This window comes from Myxocyprinus asiaticus, chromosome 16 (assembly GCF_019703515.2).
Source record: "Myxocyprinus asiaticus isolate MX2 ecotype Aquarium Trade chromosome 16, UBuf_Myxa_2, whole genome shotgun sequence".
NCBI classification, from domain to species: Eukaryota; Metazoa; Chordata; class Actinopteri; order Cypriniformes; family Catostomidae; genus Myxocyprinus; species Myxocyprinus asiaticus.
In genome coordinates this window covers 34,879,107-34,901,277 of record NC_059359.1, presented here as the reverse complement: position 1 = coordinate 34,901,277, position 22,171 = coordinate 34,879,107, and the positions used below count along the sequence as shown (strand labels likewise).

At 38.3% G+C, this 22,171-nt stretch overlaps 1 protein-coding gene across 1 annotated transcript in view; it reads left to right on the top strand.

The window, feature by feature from the left end:
- ulk4 (unc-51 like kinase 4) overlaps nt 1–22,171 on the top strand; it is a 234,206-nt gene that overhangs the window by 208,987 nt on the left and 3,048 nt on the right. Inside the window, exon 36 of the mRNA XM_051721331.1 lies at nt 21,193–21,278. Coding sequence (XP_051577291.1) covers nt 21,193–21,278 — 86 coding nt within the window. The remainder of the gene's footprint in view (nt 1–21,192; nt 21,279–22,171) is intronic.

The window sequence follows — 22,171 nt, the reverse complement described above, 5'->3', positions numbered from 1 at the left end:
GAAACCAGGCACCGCTCATCACCTGGCCAATACCATCCCTACAGTGAAGCGTGGTGGTGGCAACATCATGCTCTGGGGATATTTTTCAGCGGCAGGAACTGGGAGACTAGTCAGAAACGAGGGAAAGATGAATGCAGCAATGTACAGAGACATCCTTGATGAAAACCTGCTCCAGAGCGCTCTGGACCTCAGACTGGGGCGAAGGTTCATCTTCCAACAGGACAGCGACCCTAAGCACACAGCCAAGATAACAAAGGAGTGGCTCCGGGACAACTCTGTGAATGTCCTTGAGTGGCCCAGCCAGAGCCCAGACTTTAACCCGATTGAACTTCTCTGGAGAGATCTGAAAATAGCTGTGCACCGACGCTCCCCATCCAACCTGATGGAGCTTGAGAGGTCCTGCAAAGAAGAATGCGAGAAACTGCCCAAAAATAGGTGTGCCAAGCTTGTAGCATCATACTCAAAAAGACTTAAGGCTGTAATTGGTGACAAAGGTGCTTCAGCAAAGTATTGAGCAAAGGCTGTGAATACTTATGTACATGGGTTTTTTTTTTCGTTTTTTATTTTTAATAAATTTGCAAAGATTTCAAATAAACTTCTTTCACGTTGTCATTATGGGGTATTGTTTGTAGAATTTTGAGGAAAATTATGAATTTAATCCATTTTGGAATAAGGCTGTAACATAACAAAATGTGGAAAAAGTGAAGTGCTGTGAATACTTTCCGGATACACTGTATAAGAGGTCGTTGTACTATAAAAACATCCTGTAAGTTTCAGAACTCAAAACATTCTCGTTAGTCTAAAAACAGCTTATATTGAAGCCAATCTGCCAAAACGACAGGATGTGGAATGTGCCACTTTATTACGTAATAGTTTGGCTAAACACCACCTCCGCAGAAGAAGATCAACGCCTGCTTCTACATCACTGCCAGTTTAGCCCCGCCCACCGATTCATGCATGTAGTAGGTAAATAACGAGAGAGGCAAACGCAGGTCTACACAGAAACCAAACGATAAAGATGGCTCCAAAGACAACAAGACGCTGTGCATTGCCATGTTGTGGAAAAACACAGTCTTTGCATTGCCTTCCTTCTGATCCCAACATTAGGAAAGAGTGAATTAACTTTATTTTTAATGAAGTTCCAGACCGCATCAGTAAGAACTTGGTCCTTTGTTCACTACATTTTACCAACAACGCACAATTCGACGCAGGATTTTCAGAAAGATTGAAACGAAAAGACGATGCTATGCCGACTATATTGGATCTGACAGTAATGTCGCACCACACAAGTGTGAGGAACTGTTTTTATTACATGGTCACTATTGCTTTGTCTGTTATTACAGATCGTTTGATATGTACTGAGTATTTATGCATTTTTAACCTAAATCACAGCAGCATCCATCTATGAAGGATGTAGGCTGTCAAACATACATGCAGAAGTTTACATCGGTGGGCACACAGCTGTCCGTTGGAACTTTGGGACCTAATCATAGAAGCAAAGGTTTTTTAAATATGCAAAACTGTTAGCCAATCATACCAGTGGGTGTTTACTTCTGAGTCTACAATCCGCCACGCCTATTCAAACGGTGTGTTACGATGAAGGGGTCAAAACAGGACAGAAAATAGCCTATTACTTCTAAATTATGATTTTTTTTATGTTAAAATCTTGATAACATTATAAGTGGACCTCAGAGAACAGTACAAAATAAAAAAGGCAGTTCATGATCCCTTTAAGTAGCATTTTATTAAAACATGCAAAAACATTTCAGTCTAAAGATGTAAATGAATATTGTTTAATAATCATATAGATTATATTTTAAGTTGTTATGAAAGTGAATTAAATTCATAAGCAGAATGATTAAATACTAGATAGTGGAGTAGATTGGCCTCATAAAACAGGCTCCTCATTTACCCAGTGTTGCACAATAGGTTGTCTCCTCATCACCCAAGGACCATCCAAAGTCTGTTCACTGACCGTCAACTACACACAAAACTAGAAAGCACTTTCTCAGTCTGCCAAATTCTAATCTGGTTTGCTGGCTTTATGCCCCAAGGGCAGACAGGTTTCTTTCTTTCTCTTTTTTTTTTTTTTTTTTTAAAGATAATTATGGTTTCTGTATAAAAGGGTGAGTTTATTAAGACTAGTTTATTCTCTTAATATGTTTTAGACACACAGAACATCTTCGTGTTTCTGCATCGCTGTCTGTATAGAGTGCTTTAGGTGCAAAACCTTAATCTAGGAAACTTATTAAACTTAGGACACTTACTAAAACCTAAATATGTGTCGTATTCGTATGAGTCATATTCAACGACAGGACAGCTGATGAACTACTGAATGGTTTTTTGAACTGATTCATTGAAATGAATCGTTTGAAAGAACCAGTTTGCAATTAATCAGACTTCCCATCACTACCAAGAACTGCCCACTTAGACTGGAAGAGTCTGTTTGACTGACATGTGAAGGTACCAACCACAGATCAAATTGTTTTTGCGTGCCATTTAGGGGTGGGCATATCTGAATTAGATTATCTCACAATAATATACCATTGTGGGAAATGCTTATTTAAATAATGGTATGGCAGTCTCCATTAATGGTTGTCGAGAAAACACCAAGAAATAGCTGAAAATGTGTGTAGACTTTTGAAGTTATTTACTTCCAAAAGTAATAATCACAGATTATTTCAGAAATGACAAGGTGGAATATACAGCTCAGGCTCATTGATATCTAGTTCAATTACTACTAGGTCCCTCAAACAAACTAAAAAAAAAAAAAATGATTTGAGGCTGCTAACCTGACAAACTTTGGCAAATCCAGTTATTAGTTCTTCCTCAAAAGCACACATTGTTTCAACCTGGTACCTTGTGAACACCACCATTCCTGAGGGACTAATAAAGAAACCTGTCTGCCCTTGGGGCTTAAAGCCGGCCAACCAGATTTGAATTTGGCAGATTGAGAAAGTGCTTTCTAGTTTTGTGTGCAATAGACGGTCAATGAACAGACTTTGGATGGTCCTTGGGTGATGAGACAACCTATTGTGCAACACTGGGTAAATGAGGAGCCTGTTTTATCTTGTAGATAATCATTCTGTTTACGAATTTAATTCACTTTCTGAATTAGTGTATTTGAAATAGGATTGAGTTATACAAAGCTCTAGCCCATTCCATTAAGAGGTGTCAGGGAAAGAATGACATGATGTACATCCACCCGTTAATCATCACTCTTTACTTCTGCTCCATGCTATCCTGCAGCATACCACAGTAATGAATTGAGACAGGTCTACATTATGCTGTCTTCAGAACATCCAATCGGATGAAAAAGTGATGAACTGATGCTGGTTTGATGCAGACTCGTGCAACCATGGATTATTCAACCAAACAGATTTTTGAGTGATGGTCCATTGGTTGTTTTCTGGATCCGACATCTTTTACCACCTATGCAAAAGAGCATTATATTTATGCAAATTATGCAAATTAATTAACATTGTTCTCCTTTTTTCAGAGTGACAGAGAGCACTTATTCACACGCGAGTGGACAAGTGACAAAGGGTTTCAATTAAAGCATTGAAAACCAAGCTCACTCATCTTTCTCTCACCCTGGCCATCAACAAAGGCCTTTTAATTAGTATTCATTAATTGCAAAGCTGTAAAATCTATGCATGCTCATTTTTATCAAGACATCAAAGACCTCACTAATTGCCTCATAATATCAGAAATAGATCCAGAGCATGATGAAGGGGCTTTTAAAGAACAGTACAAAGGCTAAAAAGGAAGGTCTCCATTTCACACCCGGGCCACATAAAACATTGGGTCAGGATGGTAACAGTATGTTCTGAGTGACCAGTGTGTTGTGTTTTGAAAGGAGAACTGCACATGCTGTTTATGAGTCAGCAGAGACCGTGACTGACCAGCATATTACATGGATGGGTGATGTTAGTGTTATTTTTATAAGAAACTGGACAGAAAGGAGTTAGTAATAGATAGCAGCTTTCTGGGCATCTAGAAGCTTTTTGAAGGATCTTCATACATGCTAGTTGACTTGAGTGTTTCATTAAGGATGAAAATGTCTTCAAGGAGTATGTATAGGAAAAAATCTAATCAGTCACACTAAGCTTTGCCATTTTGCCAGGTGTTTTTCTGTACGAGTGCAGCATTCAACCTTAACAAAGATGGCAACAGCCTAATAAATGTCACCTAGATCATTACAGGTCATCAAACCGGCAGCCGGAGCCAACTATACTCGCTGTGTTTTTATTTTTTTTTGTTTTTTTTTAATTCGGTGTTTGGGAAGATACAGTTTGAAGACTCATTATTTACTCCAATTTGAATTATTAAAACATTTCATTTGCAGTGCTAGCTATGGAAAGCATGACTATTACAGTGGGATTTGGGATTTGAATAAGCCCCTAACTCACAGTATTAAATTTACTCACTCACACCACACTGGTTGTTCTAAAACATGAATAATGACTCAAATCATGTGGCAGGTTCAGGAGAGGTGTGCTATTACTTTTCTAAGTGATCAGACTTTTTCACCTGGTGGATGATAAAAGAGGCACTAAAAAAATCACATAGACTTATTGTGGAAGGGACTGGAACTGTTTATAAGAACAAGAATATCCCAGATACTTTGGGACGGGCTCTTTTGACTTGGGCCAGTAAACAACAATCCAGAACAACCTTTGCAACCACCCAGAAAAGCCTAGTAACTGTTTAGTAACACCCTGGCATCAATGGTGGCAACTTTTGCATGGGCAAGCACCATTCTAGTTGATTAATATAGTTAACAAGTTAAATGTTTGTGTGTGCAGTCATCAGAATAAGCGCATACCATTAACATGCAGTGTAAAGTCTGATTCTTTGCCTGCTGCCCTCATCTCTTCTGCTGGATTCTTGTATGTTATAAGAATCAAGACTGAAGTAAAGACACTATGTAATGAATGTTCCCTTTGAGTCATCGCAGTTTCTTCACTGTTCTGTCCTCTGTAGTGCATGTGGTACTTTCTGATCTGAGATGTTGTTTAAAAAAAAATAAGGTACAAGGTTGTTGAACTCTTTGTTCTTGTTTTGCCTGATGTAAGTCCATAAAAAACTCAACAAAAAAATGTAGCACCTACACAAATGCTTTAGCACAATTTTTTTCGGAGCATATTGCAGCACTTCCCATGTTTCTTTAAATAAATGCATGTAAATGTAATAAACTGGTTGTGCTGGCCAACTCATTGGAAAAGCTGTAGAAGAAACTAAAAAAGTACCACGATAATACTATCGTTTTTGGAGATTAGGCATGTTGCTCTTTGAAATACCTTGGAGTAGGGCTGAACGATTTGGACCAAAAATCTAATTGTGATTATTTTGAAAAACAATATGCAATTTGAACTGCTATATGATTAACATTTTTAAAAAAAATAGTATGTGTTTCCTTTTGACCAAAATTAAGTCATGGGCAAATGTACTCTACTACCAGTAGTAATACTGTTTAAGAAATGGTGTTCACACTTGAGTCCTCTTAAAAATAACCAGAATAAATACACAAAAAATACAGTTAAAAATAGGGAGGGAAACTGTGTATTTGTTTTTGTCCATTTTGTGATTGGTTTTTATCCCACTTTTCATCATTAGTTTTTGGAAACCAAAAATAAGTTATTATTAAGCTAAGATTTTTTTGTTTATGTAAATATATGTTTGTATAATATTAACCACAACAACAACAATAGCAATTATTATTATTATCATCATTATTATTATTATAAAACAGTATCATATTTATATAATATTTTCTTAACCTGCATGCAACATTGCAATGCAGTGTGGTTAAAACCTTAACAGTACGTGTCCACTTGCGCGTGGTGAGCGAAGCGAATCAGGCATTTTCAATTCACTCCAATGGGAACCGAGTGCCACTCTTGTGAGTTGGATTCTCATTGGAATGAACTGAAAATGCTGCTTCGCTTTGCTCACCATGTCCCAGTGGACAGTGGTCAGAAACCTAGGGATAACCATCATCAACCAACTCAATTTCACCGACCTCATCTCAAAAACAGCCCCATCATGTAGATTTTGCTATGAACATGTTTCTTTAAGTTTGATATGCAAAAAGTGTCTAGATAAATTCTGATCAATATATATATATATATATATATATATATATATATATATATATATATATATTGTAAATTGGAACCAAACAAACTTTTTGTGAAATGTTTTGCTTGGAAATATTTGTAATGTTGTGACATTGTGTGGCTCAGGAATACAAATACTTTTTGGGACCTGTATATAAAAGTACCAAAGAATGAATTACCATCTAATATCCTTGCTGTACCATGGTACTGACACAGTCAAGGAATTAAAAAGTTGCATGTCCCAAACTGAAGAAAACTTTGTTTGACGGTTATATGTTCATCCTGTTAATCATGTTTATTTCTGTTTTATCCCTGCTGAAAAAGAATAGCATAAACCATCTGGTTGGCTGGTCTTTGCTGGTTGCCCACTTTGGTCCGATGGACAGTTTTTGAAGGTTTTGGGCAATTTTGGGGATTTAACCGTACTTTCAGCAAGGAAGCATTTGAAAATAAGTAGAAATGGGTTTCTATTTGCGTCCTGTCATCTTGTAGACTGCATTATTTTCAGTTAGCTCTGGCAAGAGGTATTATCTGAAAACAATGTGCAATGAATGTATTAAAGAAATCTCTTCATCTAACATATTATTATGCAGCCGTTGAAAAGAGAGTGTGTGTGGTACATGTTTGTGTGTTGTGGATTGATTAAGTTCATCTTCACATCCTCTCATCTTGTCCTTTAACCAGAATGGTCGGTCATGCACTTGAGTGCGTGAGTGCATGGAACACTGGAGTTTCCCTTAAGACCCTATCTGAGAATCTGTTATACTAATATGCTAATAGGAATGTTAATTCAGTTGGTAATTACATGGACTTGGGTGTACTGTTCCATGTCAGCCTTTGAAGTGGGGAAACTAGGAAACTGCTTGCATATTAAATGCGCAACAGAGCTTGTTTAGGTTCAGAGGAGCGAGTTAAGAGAAAATGTTTGTTTTTCGTTATGTTTTCTATTCATTTTTCTCTCTCTTTTTTCTCATTCTTTCTCTCTGTGAAAAGTCCTGCCCTTAGGTCAGGGTTGGTAGCGATCCATCTTAAGGTGCATTCACACTGATGTGTCCACTGGCGCAGAGTGAGCGGAGCTGTGCAGGCGTTTACAAGTGATTCTCAATGGGAGATGAGTTTGTGCGGGCGATAGTGGGATTGACTTTGGAGCGGAGCAAGCAGTGAGAGTGTCAAAAGTTATGAGTTTTATGCAAATGAGAGACTAAAAGCACTGGAATAGTAAAGGCAGCCAAGGCTGTGATAACTGTTATAAGCATTTCAAAATAAGTTGTTGATAGTTATTAGTTTCTGGTGGATTCAGTGATGAAATCACATAGTTATATAGGCCTATTGTGCCTACTATATTAGGGTTTCTTCAACTTCAGGCAAATTTCGTGTCCCAGGGGTTGATTTTTATTAAAAATAAAAAAATATGTATTTTTTTATTATATGAAAGTCACATTAAATCTGACTTGGAAACTTTTTAGCAGGCCTTGCTATTTTTTTATTTATTTTTTGGTTCTTTTCAAATGAATATCCATCCTAAAAATAAAAATTGTTTAAAAGTGTAATGTATAAAATCATGCAGATATGGGTCAGGTTAATGTTCACATCAACCGTCAGAATGGGGACAAATTTGGATCTCAGTGGTTTAGACCGTGGCATGATTGTTGGTGCCAGATGGGCAGGTTTGAGTATTTCTGTAACTGCTGATCTCCTGGGATTTTCACGTACAACAGTCTCTAGAGTTTACTCAAAATGGTACAAAAAACATCTAGCAAGTGGCAGTTCTGTGGGTGAAAACCCCTTGTTAATGACAGAGGTCAGAGGAGAATGGCCAGACTGGTCCAAGCTGACTGGAAGGTGACAGTTACCCAAATAACCACATGTTACAACAGTGCTATGCAGAAAAGCATTTCTGTACAAACAACACATCAAACATTGAGGCAGATGGGCTACAGCAGCAGAAGACACTTCCGGGTACCACTACTGTCAGCTTAGAACAGGAAACTGAGTCTACAGTGGGCACAGGCTCACGAAAACTGGACATTAGATGATTGGAAAAACATCGCCTGGTCTGACAAATCTGGATTTCTGTGAGGTACACAAATGATAGGCCCACTGCAGCCTCAGTTTTCTGTTCTTGGCTGACAGAAGTGGAACCCAATGTGGTCTTCTGCTGTTGTAGCTCATCTGCCTCAAAGTTCGACATATTGTGCGTTCTGAGATGCTGTTCTGCTCACTACAACTGTACAGAGGGATTATCTGAGCCTTCCTGTCAGCTCGAACCAGTCTGGCCATTCTCCGTTGACCGCTCTCATCAACAAGGCGTTTTCCTCCACAGAACTGCCGCTCACTGGTTGTTTTTTGTTTCTCGCACCATTCTCTATACACTCTAGAGACTGATGTGTGTGAAAATCCCAGGAGATCAGCAGTTACAGAAATACTCAAACCAGCCTTTCTAGCACCAACAATCATGCCACGGTCCAAACCACTGAGATCAAATTTTTTTTTCCCCGTTCTGATGGTTGATGTGAACATTAACTGAAGCTCCTGACACGTATCTGCGTGATTTTATACATTACACTGCTGCCACATGATTGGCTGATTAGATAACTGTATGAATAAGATGTACAGGTGTCCCTAATAAAGTGGTCAGTGAGTGTATAATAACTATAATATAATCTTAAAGAATGAAATAAAATAATAAACAATAAAAAAACATTAATATTTATTGCGTGAAAATTGTTTCTATGATTTTGTTTTTTTTATGCAACTGTTGCACATTTGTGGCATCATTTCCACTACACTAAACAATTTTGCCCCTAATAAAGTTGTAATAACTTTAAAGCAAATAATGACACTAAAAGAGACAAATGCCCCACCTTTTTAAAATGTGGGGGCAGAACTTTCTCTGTCTTTTATCTGTTATGTATTTACAGTTGAAGTCAAAAGTTTACATAAACTGAAGTTGAAGTAATTAAAACACATTTTTTAACCACTCCACAGATTTCATATTAGCAAACTATAGTTTTGGCAAGTAATTTAGGACATCTACTTTTTTACAGACAGATTTTTTCACTTTTAATTGACTATATGACAATTCCAGTGGGTCAGAAGAACACTGAAGAACACCATCCCAACCATGAAGCATGGGGGCGGCAGCATCATGTTGTGGGGGTGCTTTGCGCTGGAGGGACTGGTGCACTTCACAAAATAGATGGCATTATGAGGAAGGAAAATTATGTGGATATACTGAAGCAACATCTCAAGACATCAGCCATGAAGAAAGCTTGGTTGCAAATGGGTCTTCCAAATGGACAATGACCCCAGGCATACCTACAGAGTTGTGGCAAAATGGCTTAAGGACAACAAAGTCAAGGTATTGGAGTGGCCATCACAAAGCCCTGACCTAAATCTGATAGAAAATTTGTCAGCAGAACTGAAAAAGCATGTGCGAGCAAGGAGGCCTACAAACCTGACCTGATTTTGTGGAGGAATGGGCCAAAATTCCAGTAACTTATTGTGAGAAGCTTGTGGAAGGCTACCCAAAATGTTTGACCCAAGTTAAACAATTTAAAGACAATGCTCCCAATTAATAACAAAGTGTATGTAAAATTATGGCCCACTGGGAATGTGATGAAAGAAATAAAAGCTGAAATAAATAATTCTCTCTACAATTATTCTGACATTTCACATTCTTAAAATAAAGTAGTGATCCTAACTGACCTAAGACACGGAATGTTTTCTACGATTAAATGTCAGGAATTTTGAAAAACTGAGTTTAAATGTATTTGGCTAAGGTGTATGTAAATTTCTGACTTCAACTGTATATGCACTGGTGGCCAAAAGTTTGGAAAAATGTACAGATTTAGCTGTTTTGGAAGGAAATTGGTACTTTAATTCACCAAAGTGGCATTCAGCTGATCACAAAGTATAGTCAGCACATTACTGATGTAAAAAAACAGCACCATCACTATTAGAAAAAAATTATTTTTGTTCAAATCTAGACAGAACCCATTTCCAGCAGCCATCACTCCAACACCTTATCCTTGAGTTATCATGCTAAATTGCTAATTTGGTACTAGAAAATCACTTGCCATTATAACAAACAGTGCTGAAAGCTGTTTGGTTCATTAAATGAAGCTTAACATTGTCTTTGTGTTTGTTTTTGAGTTGCCACAGTATGCAAAAGACTGGCATGTCTTAAGGTCAATATTAGGTCAAAATTGGCAAAAAAGAAACTGTTTTCTCTAGAAACTCGTCAGTCAATCATTGTTTTGAGGAATGAAGGCTATATAATGTTTGAAATGGCCAAAAAACTGAAGATTTCATACAAAGGTGTACACTACAGTCTTCAAAGACAAAGGACAACTGGCTCTAACAAGGACAGAAAGAGATGTGGAAGCCCAGATACAACTAAACGAGAATAAATACATCAGAGTCTCTAGTTTGAGAAATAGACACCTCACATGTCCTCAGCTGACAGCTTCATTGAATTCTACCCGCTCAACACCAGTTTCATGTACAACAGTAAAGAGAAGACTCAGGGGTGCAGGCCTTATGGGAAGAACTGCAAAGAAAAAGCCACTTTTGAAACAAAATAACAAAAAGAAAAGGTTAGAGTGGGCAAAGAAACACAGACATTGGACAACAGATGATTGGAAAAGAGTGTTATGGATCTTAACCCCATTGAGCTTTTGTGGAATCAGCTAGACTGTAAGGTGCGTGAGAAGTGCCCGACAAGACAGCCACATCTATGGCAAGTGCTACAGGAAGTGTGGGGTGAAATGTCACCTGAGTGTCTGGACAAACTGACAGCTAGAATGCCAAGGATCTGCAAAGCTGTCATTGCTGCATGTGGAGGATTTTTTTATGAGAACTCTTTGAAGTAGTTGAAGAAGGTCTGAAAAAATTTTTTCAAATTGTAATAGACATTTTTCATGTTATTAATGTCCTGACTATACATTGTGATCAGTTGAATGCCACTTTGGTGAATAAAAATTTTGTTGATGCTCATTTGCATAAAGTTGGTCTCTTCACATTCAGTCACTCATGTAACCTCAAATCACCAATTCTCATAAAAAACTAATGGTCAATTTTTTGCTCCAAATTGCTGTCAGTGTGAACGGCTGTCATCTACATATAATGACAGCCATCAAAAGTCGAGTGATCCAAGCCTTCAGCAGTTTTAGCTCTCACATATGCACATGTTCTGTCTTCATATGTAAGCTTTCTCTCTCTCTGCCTCTTTTTGATCATACTTTGTCTTTCACTCTTTCACTCACTGTATCTTTTCAACTTCTTTTGCTTATGTCACACTGCAACCCTTTGCATCTGAGCTGCAAGATACTGCATCCATTTTAGAGAAATGTAGGCCAAAATAATGTCTTGTATTGACTTAGACTTCTCTGGGCATGTTGGACACAGTAAATCGTGCAGAGGGGCCATGAGTCTATCAGCTGCTGTGCAACTGTTTTTAACACCTCTGTTTCAGCAGCTATTTAAAGCAGCTTCTCCTAGCTGCCTGTTCCAAAACAGCCGGCTTCCTCCTCAACTGCTATCTTGTGTACATTTGAGGGCTTTCTGGGGAAAGCTTGTTATGAGTCATTTGCCTTCTTTCAAATTAATTCCTAGCAAAAGGAAGGAGATTTTCTTAGAACAAAGCTTTGTTTCCAGTTGGTCTATAATAATAAAAAATTAAACATAATAAAATCAGGGGTAGAAAGCAGGAATAGAGAGTCTACCAAGTTTAATCCTAACAATGTTGTACCTGAAATGTCATGCATTTTTTTATTATTATTTTCCTTGAGGTTCACTTTTAATGTTATGAACAGTATATTGTATGTATTCATATATACAGCTTTAAACTTTGCTTTTTTTCATTTGCATAATTTATTTTTGGTACTTTTCAAATGTCTTTTATGTAAAGATTTGACTGTTTTAGCCTTATCCCAGACCCAGACTTTCAAATTAAACTATTAAAAGTCGACTTACAGTTGTGGCCAAAAATACTGGCACCCTTGGTAAATATGAGCAAAGAAAGCTATGAAAAATAAGTCTTTATTGTTTATCCTTTTGATATTTCATTCAAAATATTCACAAAAATCTATCCTCTAATGGATATTAAACAATTGCAAACACAACAAAAGTTTTATTAAAAATAAATAAATAAACATTTTTGTCAAATATACACCGATCAGCCACAACATTAAAACCACCTGCCTGTAAAGACGCTGACTACCACCCCTGGAATCGCGAGTTCGAATCTAGGGCATGCTGAGTGACTCCAGCCAGGTCTCCTAAGCAACCAAATTGGCCCGGTTGCTAGGGAGGGTTGAGTCACATAGGGTAACCTCCTCGTGGTCTCTATAATGTGGTTCGCTCTCGGTGCGGCGCGTGGCGAGTTGTGCATGGATGCCGCGGATAATGGTATGAAGCCTCCACATGCGCTATGTCTCCGTGGTAATGCGCTCAACAAGCCACGTGATTGTCGGTCTCAGATGCGGAGGCAACTGAGATTCGTCCTCCACCACCCGCATCTCAAAATAGCATTCTGTGATGCTATTCTTCTCACCACAATTTTACAGAGCTACCGTGTACTTTGTCAGTTCAAACCAGTCTGGCGATTCTCTGTTGACCTCTCTCATCAACAAGGCATTTCCATCCACAGAACTGCCACTCACTGGATGTTTTTTTTTTTTGCGATTATCTAATCAGCCAATCATGTGGCAGCAGTGCAGTGCATAAAATCAGGCAGATACGGTTCAGGAGCTTCAGTTAATGTTCACATCAACCATCAGAATGAGGAAAAAATGTGAGCTCAGTAATTTGGACCATGGCATGATTGTTGGTGCCAGATGGACTGGTTGGAGTATTTCTGTTACTGCTGATCTCCTGGGATTTTCACGCATAACAGTCTCTAGCGTTTACTCCGAATGGTGCCAAAAACTAAAAAACATCCAGTGAGCGGCAGTTCTGTGGACGGAAACGCCTTGTTGATGAGAGAGGTCAACGGAGAATAGCCAGACTGGTTCGAACTGACAAAGTGTACAGTAACTCAGATAACCACTCTGTACAATTGTGGTGAGAAGAATGGCATCTCAGAATGCTATTCTGAGATGCGGGTTGGTGCTATTTTGGCGGCATGAGGGGGACCTACACAATATTAGGCAGGTGGTTTTAATGTTGTGGCTGATTGGTGTATGTGTGGCACAATTATTGCCACCCTTTTATTCAATAATTTGTGCAACCTCCCTTTGCCAAGATAACAGCTCTGATTCTTCTCTTGTAATGCCTAATGAGGTTGGAGAACACATGGCAAGGGATCTAAGACCATTCCTCCATACAGAATCTCTCCAGATCCTTCGAATTCTGAGATCCACACTGGTGGACTCTCCTCTTCAGTTCACCCCACATGTTTTCTATGGGGTTCAGGTCAGGAGACTGGGATGGCCATGGCAGAACCTTGATTTTGTGGTCAATGAACTATTTTTTTGTGTTAATTTTGTTTTGGATCATTGTCCTGCTGGAAGATCCATCCACAGCCCATTTTAAACTTTCTGGCAGAGACAGTCAGATTTTGATTTTTTATCTGTTGGTATTTGATAGAGTCCATGATGCCATGTATCTGAACAAGATGTCCAGGACCTCTTGCATAAAAACAGCCCCACAACTTTAAAAATCCACCACCATATTTAACTGTGGGCATGGGGTACTTTTCCATATGGCTACCTCTCTGAGTGCGCCAAACCCATTTCTGGTGTTTGCTGCAAAAAAGCTCTATTTTTGTTTTATCTGACCATAGAACCCGGTCCCATTTGAAGTTCCAGTAGTGTCTGTCAAACTGAAGACGCTTGAGTTAGTTGTTGGATGAGAGCAGAGACTTTTTCATGAAACCCTCCGTAACATCTTGTTGTGATGTAGGTGACGTCTGATTGCAGTTTTGGAGACCTTCTGACCCCAAGACCTAACTAATTCCTGCAATTCTCCAGCTGTGATCCTTGGAGAATTTTTGGCAACTTGAACCATCCTCCTCAGTGTGCGTGGAGACAATATAGACACACGTCCTCTTCTAGGCCAATTCGTAACATCTCCAGTTGACTGGAACTTCTTAATTATTACCCTGATGGTAGAAATGGACATTTTCAATGCTTCAGCTATTTTCTTATAGCCACTTCTCATTTTGTGAAGCTCAACAACATTTTGCTGCACATCAGAACTGTATTCTTTGGTCTTACCCATTGTGATGGATGACTAGGGGAATTTGGCCAGTGTGTTACCTCATATTTATACCCATGTGAAACAGGAAGTCATGGCTGAACAATTTCATGTTCCTAGTCACCCAGGTGTACTAAATTTTTTTAAATATGAATGGGAATATACTTAAAATATATTTTACTCCAATAAATGTGGCAAATGTGTATTGGAGAAAAATATTTAATTATGAGATCTGCTTCAAATAAAAGTTAGATTTTTGTGAATATTTTGAATGGAAAATCAAAAGGATAAACAATAAAGACATTTTTCACAGCCTTTGCTCATATTTACCAATGGTGCCAATATTTTTGGCTACAACTGTAAGTATCCGTAAAGAGCATGCTTTAGATTAAATATGAGATGAGTCAACCTGCTCTCAAGATGATTCATAAGAATAGTAGGGCAGTGGGCAGTGGTAGCTCAGCGGTTAAGGCTCTGGGTTACTGATCAGAAGGTCGGGGGTTCAAGCCCCAGCACCGCCAAGATGCCACTGTTGGGCCCTTGAGCAAGGCCCTTGACCCTATCTGCTCCAGGGGCGCCGTATCATGGCTGACCCTGCACTCTGACCCCAGCCTAGCTGGGATATGTGAAAAAGAAGAATTTCACTGTATATGTGCAAATGTATAATGTGTGATAAATAAAGAAAATTATTATTATAATTATTATTATAGTACAAGATAGCAAATTCGTACAACTTTGTTCGAACAAAAACATACGACTTATACACCAAATCAATCACAAATGCTTCCCATGTGTCCTTGTAGACCCCGATGTTTTGTTTCTTTCTTGTTAAAATGATTTTTGTCGATGTTAGGTTTACCTTTGCAATAAAGTGTAACACCTTTCCCACACCCTAAACCTAACCATGACAGTTATGAAAAAAGCCTTGTGTTGGACAGAAAAAAGAGAAACTTCCATGTTTCGAATGCGTGGTTGTGATAATTTTTTTAAATTTTAACCCCTAACCCAAAGCCCATATCTAGAACGAACAATAAATTTGAACCTGCGACCATGATTGTAATTTATACGTTTTTTTATACGATGGAAGAAAGGATATATGAGAGTTTTGAAGGTGACGAGGGAAGTGTATGTGATTAGTTTGTATATAAGTCATACGTTTTCATACAAAGGAAGTTGCACGATTTCTCACAAATTCACCATTTTGTACTATTTTTAACAAATTCTCATGAGACTGTGATGGACAAGTGATGTTTGAAGAAAATTCAAGGTAAATATCACCTTGGAGCAGTGTTTTTTATTGGTCATCATTTCCAATCAAGCTGTAATTTTGCCAAATTATGCAAAAAATTTGAAAATAGTATTTAATTGTATGTATTTAGGATACATAAAATGTTACATAAAATTAGCCTTAGCAAGACAAAGGACTCGACCATATTGATTTATTTAGTCAATCATTATTATTTTATTTCAGAAATGTAAAATGTTTTATTTCCACCAGAGTCATTTTCAATACAGAATTCTATTAAACATAATACAGAGCTTGAGATGTGCTGGAAATGACACTGTGGTTGAAATTTTCATGACTTTCAGGAAAAAAAATTTCAAATCTCCTGTGATGTGTGTACATACACTGTTTGTAGACAGAATTACATGTTTTGATGGGTGCATAACCCTGTTACCTAGTAACGGCCACATAGTGTGGTGGGCTGGGTTGATGACATCACAGATAAGGAGCACAGTCGTATGCTCCCGCACAAGACATCAAACTCTTCGGAAACATACTGAAGCTCCCAGCACCCTACTTATTACCGGCCTCCTCATACTAAAGGGTTATTACCCTCTTCCTCCATCAAAAGCTTCTTTGAAATGTAAAAAAACAAAAAACTCCCTTAGTGTCACAAGAGTTGTTTCAGAAAGCATTAGTTCTTCAGACACTGCTTTTGTGCACAAGCTGTCACCCTGTTGTGTTTGCCCGGTTGTTTTGGAAGTAAAGGGTGCCGTAACAATCTGTGGGCTTTTTGCTTAGCTGTGTCTCAGCATGAAAGAGTGTGTGAGACATAAACACAGAACAAGACAAGCTTCTGTAGTGCCATTTGCTGGCGAGTTGATCCCAGTATGTTAAGGAACTTCAGCGGAAAGTCTGAACATGATTATTGGATGCAGCTGTGTGTTTCTTCCATGTGATGCTGCAAGGTGAATTCCTAGCTGTTTTTGTGGCCTGCATTCAGGGTCCAAAATAGACCATTTCACTAACATAAACAATAACAGATAAAATTACTATGCTACTGTGCATGTCTGGTCCCAAAACAATTATGGAAGCAGCATTTTGATGACCTAGAACTGTCAAAATAAAAATAAAAAACTTTTTAAATATCTAAAACAGAACAAATAAGATATAAGAAAAAAACTGAAAATAAACATTGAGGTGTCATGTTTATTTTGCTGCCCTAATACCACAGTTTGTACAATTTTCAAAAGAATCACAAAGTGAAATATGATATTTGTATGACGTTAAATACAAATGTCTCTTATGTTCCGATCACTGCTCCTTTAAGCCCCAAATAGCTAAAACTGCTTTTTTTTGGCCATTTTCAATTTGCCATTTTGTACTTGTCTGTGAGCTTGCTTGTGTGAATAATCCAATCTTATATCTTAGGTATCCAGCAGAAAAGGTATGCTAAACAAATCATAAGAGATATATGTTATCAGCTATTGATGATAAAATTGTATACATCATCGCAAAGGGGATGATCTCAGCTTTCTAAAGACCTAGATTGAGCTTCTAGTCCACTCGAAGAGGCTGAGATATTTTATGAACCAATGGGGTTGGTGCATGAACTGAAAATTAGATTGAATGTCTATGGACATGCACATCTATGAAGGCTAAAATGTGTTAGAGTGGCACCTATATTTCAGATCTGCATTTTGTGATGGAAGATAATTAATTATTTTTCTAGTACTTGCTGCTATATACTGGAATAAAATAAAACTTTTTGGAGGGAGATGGAGTGAACAGAACCAGAATTACATGCTTACAATCTTAGGACAAAACTTTATTCCATGGTTTAAATTTTGGAAGGTCATTTTGCATTTTTCTCAATCCCTTTCTCTATAAAAATGACTTATTATAAAATGACCTTTTATATCACCCACTCAAGTATTACACATTTTTCCACCGCTACTGTGTGTGAAAATATGACTGTGTGCAGTATATTGCCGTGTGCTGTATGCATCTCCCAGCATGTGAAGGGCAGGGTTCACTGTGGCTCCTAAAAAGATGGAGTGTCTGGTGTGCTGTTCATCAGTAGGTGCTTCAACTGACCCTCATTCACTCAGATAAAGCATCTCATCTGTGAGCCACCACAGAGAGCACATTGTAATGGGGTCTGTCAGGCTGAAGTGTGGAGAGCTAATTCTAAAAACAGACACGTCAAATCACAAGCAAAGTACTCGAATGTCATATGGGTTACTCTACCTGCTATTTTCAGCCTGTTTTGATAGTGTGTGGCTTGTCGAGTGTTTAAATGACTAAATCCGAGCTTTCAAACTGCTCCTGGTTGTCACTGTGTGAAAGTCAGTGTTGTATTGGAGGGTTATAACCATTAACGAAAACTAAAGCAAAATTATTTTTTTCAATACACAGGGAATGATTAAGTCCTAAAAACAAGATTGTGATAACTTTAGGCAGCATAATCCATTTTCGTTTGAGAAGTTTTCAGTTTCCTAACATCATTTTCCAAAGTATGCAGTACTAGAGACCATTTTGTGTGGGTGTGTGTGTGTGTGTGTGTGTGTGTGTGAACGGCCTTAAGGCCTTTGCACACCAACGCGAATGTTCGGTGTGATTTCTCCCCGCGATCAACATTTTTATTCGAAACAATAGATTCCTAATGAGCCATTCTCACCTGAAGCGAACATTCGTGCCGAATTCATAAACATGTAAATGGAGTCTCTTAACATGTAAATGATATTGCTGCATCACTGCCTTGCATCCCCTTAAAAAATGATCTCATCTCATGTCGTGGATTGTCTTCATAATTGTTTACATATTGCTGCATTGTTTGGCCTTTTTGGTATTTGATTTTACGTGAGTTCTCTTATGTCTTTAATATAATATGTATCGTGCCATATTTGCCTTTGTATACCTTTTTTAATAAACAACTTTGGGGATTTTTCTTCGCCAAATATTAATAATATTAATACTATTTCTGTGACTTGCCGTGCACTCTGTGTGCCTTACCAAAAACAAAATTGTTATTGCTGTGCTATTTTTAATAGTCGTTAACAGCCTCGTCTGTCGGTAGCAGTATTAAAGTATGTAATAATGGATCAGACTGAAGATTGGTTTTGTTGGGTGAGATCGCCAGCTTGCTCACTTAGGGTCTAAATACAAATATTATTTACTTATTTTTTCTAAGGCACAATTTACAATAACGTTTTTTTTTTTTTTTATTATTATTATCAAACCACACAATTATGACTCTCAGACATTACATATATTACAGCTTTTTCTGTTAAAGCAAATGATAATGTTTTAACCATTAAAGCATTTTTTACACTCTATTCTTTCTAATCATCCCTCAGTCTGTGTCTACAAGAAAATACTGTCAGTCAGCTTGTCCAGCAGGTGAACTGAAATAGTTTGTGAAGTGTTTAGAAAGTTTTCTTCCTCACTGAGCAGATCAACAACACTTTTGTCACCCACCTACCGTAGTGGGGTAAAATTGCTTGTCGATTAGCACCACCTATTTTAAAGGCGTGAATGTGCTAATGGCGAACATTCGTTCAGCTTTCTATGGGAAAGGGCCATTCGTCTGTGATTCGCCTCTCATAATCGCATCGCGTTTAGTGTGAAAAGGCCTTTAGACAGACCAGAGAAATGTAATGATGTTAAACATTTTTAAGTGGTATCAGTTAACGCATTAACTTTGGTACCCCTAAAATACAAAAACAAAACTAAAACATATAACAAACAGTTATAAAATGACAACTAACAAGGTGTCTAACTAATATGTTACTTATTATGTACATACGTGTTGAACTGTACTTACATTTAAAGTACTTCCATTTAATTACATCTTTAGTTACCTGTTACCTTACCCCTAAACCTAATCCTACCCTTACCCTAAACATAACTCCAATACCCTAACACTTTCTTCTGTTTTTGTGTATTTTTCATACTAAATTGTTTTAGATCTTCAAGCGAGATATAACATAAAACAAAGGCAACCTGAGTAAACACAAAATACAGTTTTCAAATATATATATATTTTTATTGAAGCAAAAAAGTTATCCAACACCTATATCACCCATGTGAAAAACTAACTGCCCCCTTAAACTTAATAGCTGGTTGTGCCACCTTTAGCAGCAACAACTGCAACCAAACGCTTCTGATAACTGGAGATCAGTCATTCACAACGCTGTGGTGGAATTTTGGCCCACTCTTCTTTGCAAAACTGCGTTAGTTCAGCCACATTGGAGGGTTTTCGAGCATGAACTACCCATTTAAGGTCCAGCCACAGCATCTCAATTGGGTTCAAGTCAGGACTTTGACTAGGCCACTCCAAAACTTTAATTTTGCTTCTTTTGAGCCATTCAGAGGTGGACTTACTCCTATGCTTTGGATCATTGTCTTGCTGCATAATCCAGTTGCGCTTGAGCTTCAACTCATGGACTGATGACTGGAAGTTCTCCTTTAGGATTTTCTGGTAGAGAGCAGAATTAATGTTTCCCACAAATACTGCATGTCGCCCTGGCCCTGAAGCAGCAAAGCATCCCCACACCACCACCACCATGCTTTACCGTAGGGTATGATGTTCTTTTTGTAGAATTCGGTGTTTGATTTACACCAGATGTAACGGGACCCCTGTCTTCCAAACAGTCCCACCTTCAACTCATCAGTTCACAAAACATTCTCCAAAAGGTTTGAGGATCATCAGGGTGTGTTTTGACAAAATTCAGACGAGCCTTAATGTTCTTCAGTGTTAACAGTGGTTTTCCCCTCGCCACTCTTCCATGGATGACATTTTTGGCCAGTGTCTTTCTGATAGTGGAGTCATGAACAGTGACCTTTATTGATGCGAGACAGGCCTGCAGTTCCTTGGATGCTGTCCTTGGCTTTTTTGTGACTTTCTGGATGAGTCATCGCTGTGCTCTTGGAGGAATTTTGGAAGGATGGCCACTTTTGGGAAGGTTCACTACTGTGAAGTTTTCTTCATTTGGAGATAATGGCTCTTACTGTGGTTCTTTGGAGTCCCAGAGCCTTTAAAATAGCTTTGAAACCCTTCCCAGACTAATGTATTTCAATCACCTTTTTCCTCATCATTTCTGGAATTTCTTTTGACCTTGGCATAATGTGCTACTGGGTGAGACCTTTTAGCCAACTTCATGCTGCTGAAAAAGTTCTATTTAGGTGTTGATTTGATTGAACAGGGCTGGCAGTAATCAGGGCTGGGTGTGTCTAGTCCAGCTGTACCCCATTATGAATGCAGTTTCATAGATTTGGGGATTTAGTAACTACTAGGGCAAATACTTTTTCACACAGGCCCAGTTGGTATTGGATAGTTTGTTTACTCTTGCCTTTATTTTATGTTAGATTTTGTTTGAATTTTTTTTAACAATTTAGGATGAGATACACAAAAACAGAAAAAATCAGGATGGGGGCAAATACTTTTCCACAGCACTGTACATAGTAATTAAAGACACCTTAATATAAAGTGGGACCACTAACAAAAACTAAACTAAATTGAAAGAACAAATTGGAAAATAAAATAGAAATGTACTGTAAACTTAATTCATAATTTTAATAATCCTGCCATAGTGTTTGTAAGCCCATTGTGATCTGATTTGATTTCATCCTCTCCCCATACAGATGAGTGCAGTTGGCAGCTCCTGTTGGGGATCTTCGGAGGGTCAGATCCTGATTAACGTGCTGCAAAAACTGCCGCTGCCTAGTAGGTGAGTTATTCAAGACAAGCTCCTCTACAGCTGGTATCCCTCATCCACCATCACGAGGCCCCTTGTCGAGTCTCTCAGTATGACCCTTTACTTTGATCCATTCATGTCGGAGGCCAAGGCATAGGCCTCTGATTAGAGCTTGCTTGAGCTCAGGCCTCACCTGTAGATTGATACAGGCCTATTGTGGCTGCCCCTGGCAGCAAGACCCCTCCCTTTCTTTTCTTCTGCTGAAATGAGAAGGCATCTCTTTGAAGTTGCCCAACCAAGCTTGGGAGACAAAGCTTCAGCAATATTGGGTTCTTGGCAAAGCAGAGCATTACTGAAAGACTACATCACCACTAGCCATCCGCTAAAAAATACTCAGAGGCTCTTTGAATAAAACTGCTGTTGGCCTCCTTTAAGCCATGCACACACTACAGGACTTGCAGTCGGCACCCTGCAACTCAGTTTTTTTTTTTCATCCTGCTGGTGCATCAACTATACGACCATTCATTGTGTTCACCTGGTATTAAGATGCATTTTCGGTGATCCGATCACAAGTGTACAAGCGAGTCTCTTGACCACTTGTGTTCAATTTCAAAGGGAGAGTCAATGGTTTCATGAGGAAATACGTCAATCATATTACGTCTATGTTTTACGGAATGATAATGAAGCGCAAAAAAATGTAAAAAGAAAAAGAAAGCTCTTAAAACTGCCGCACGGTTTCCCTTAATGTGGGTGATGTTTTAATTTATTGTCCATTTTTTTATTATTATTTTTTTGGTCTCCTGCTTCCCTAAACCTTGCTCTCTCTGTATTTCATTGGCTTTGGCTCATCATCTGCTTCTCGCTCATCGGGACAGTGCCCACTACTATCAAACTACTAGTTTAGTGAAGGGATGTATGCATTCAGT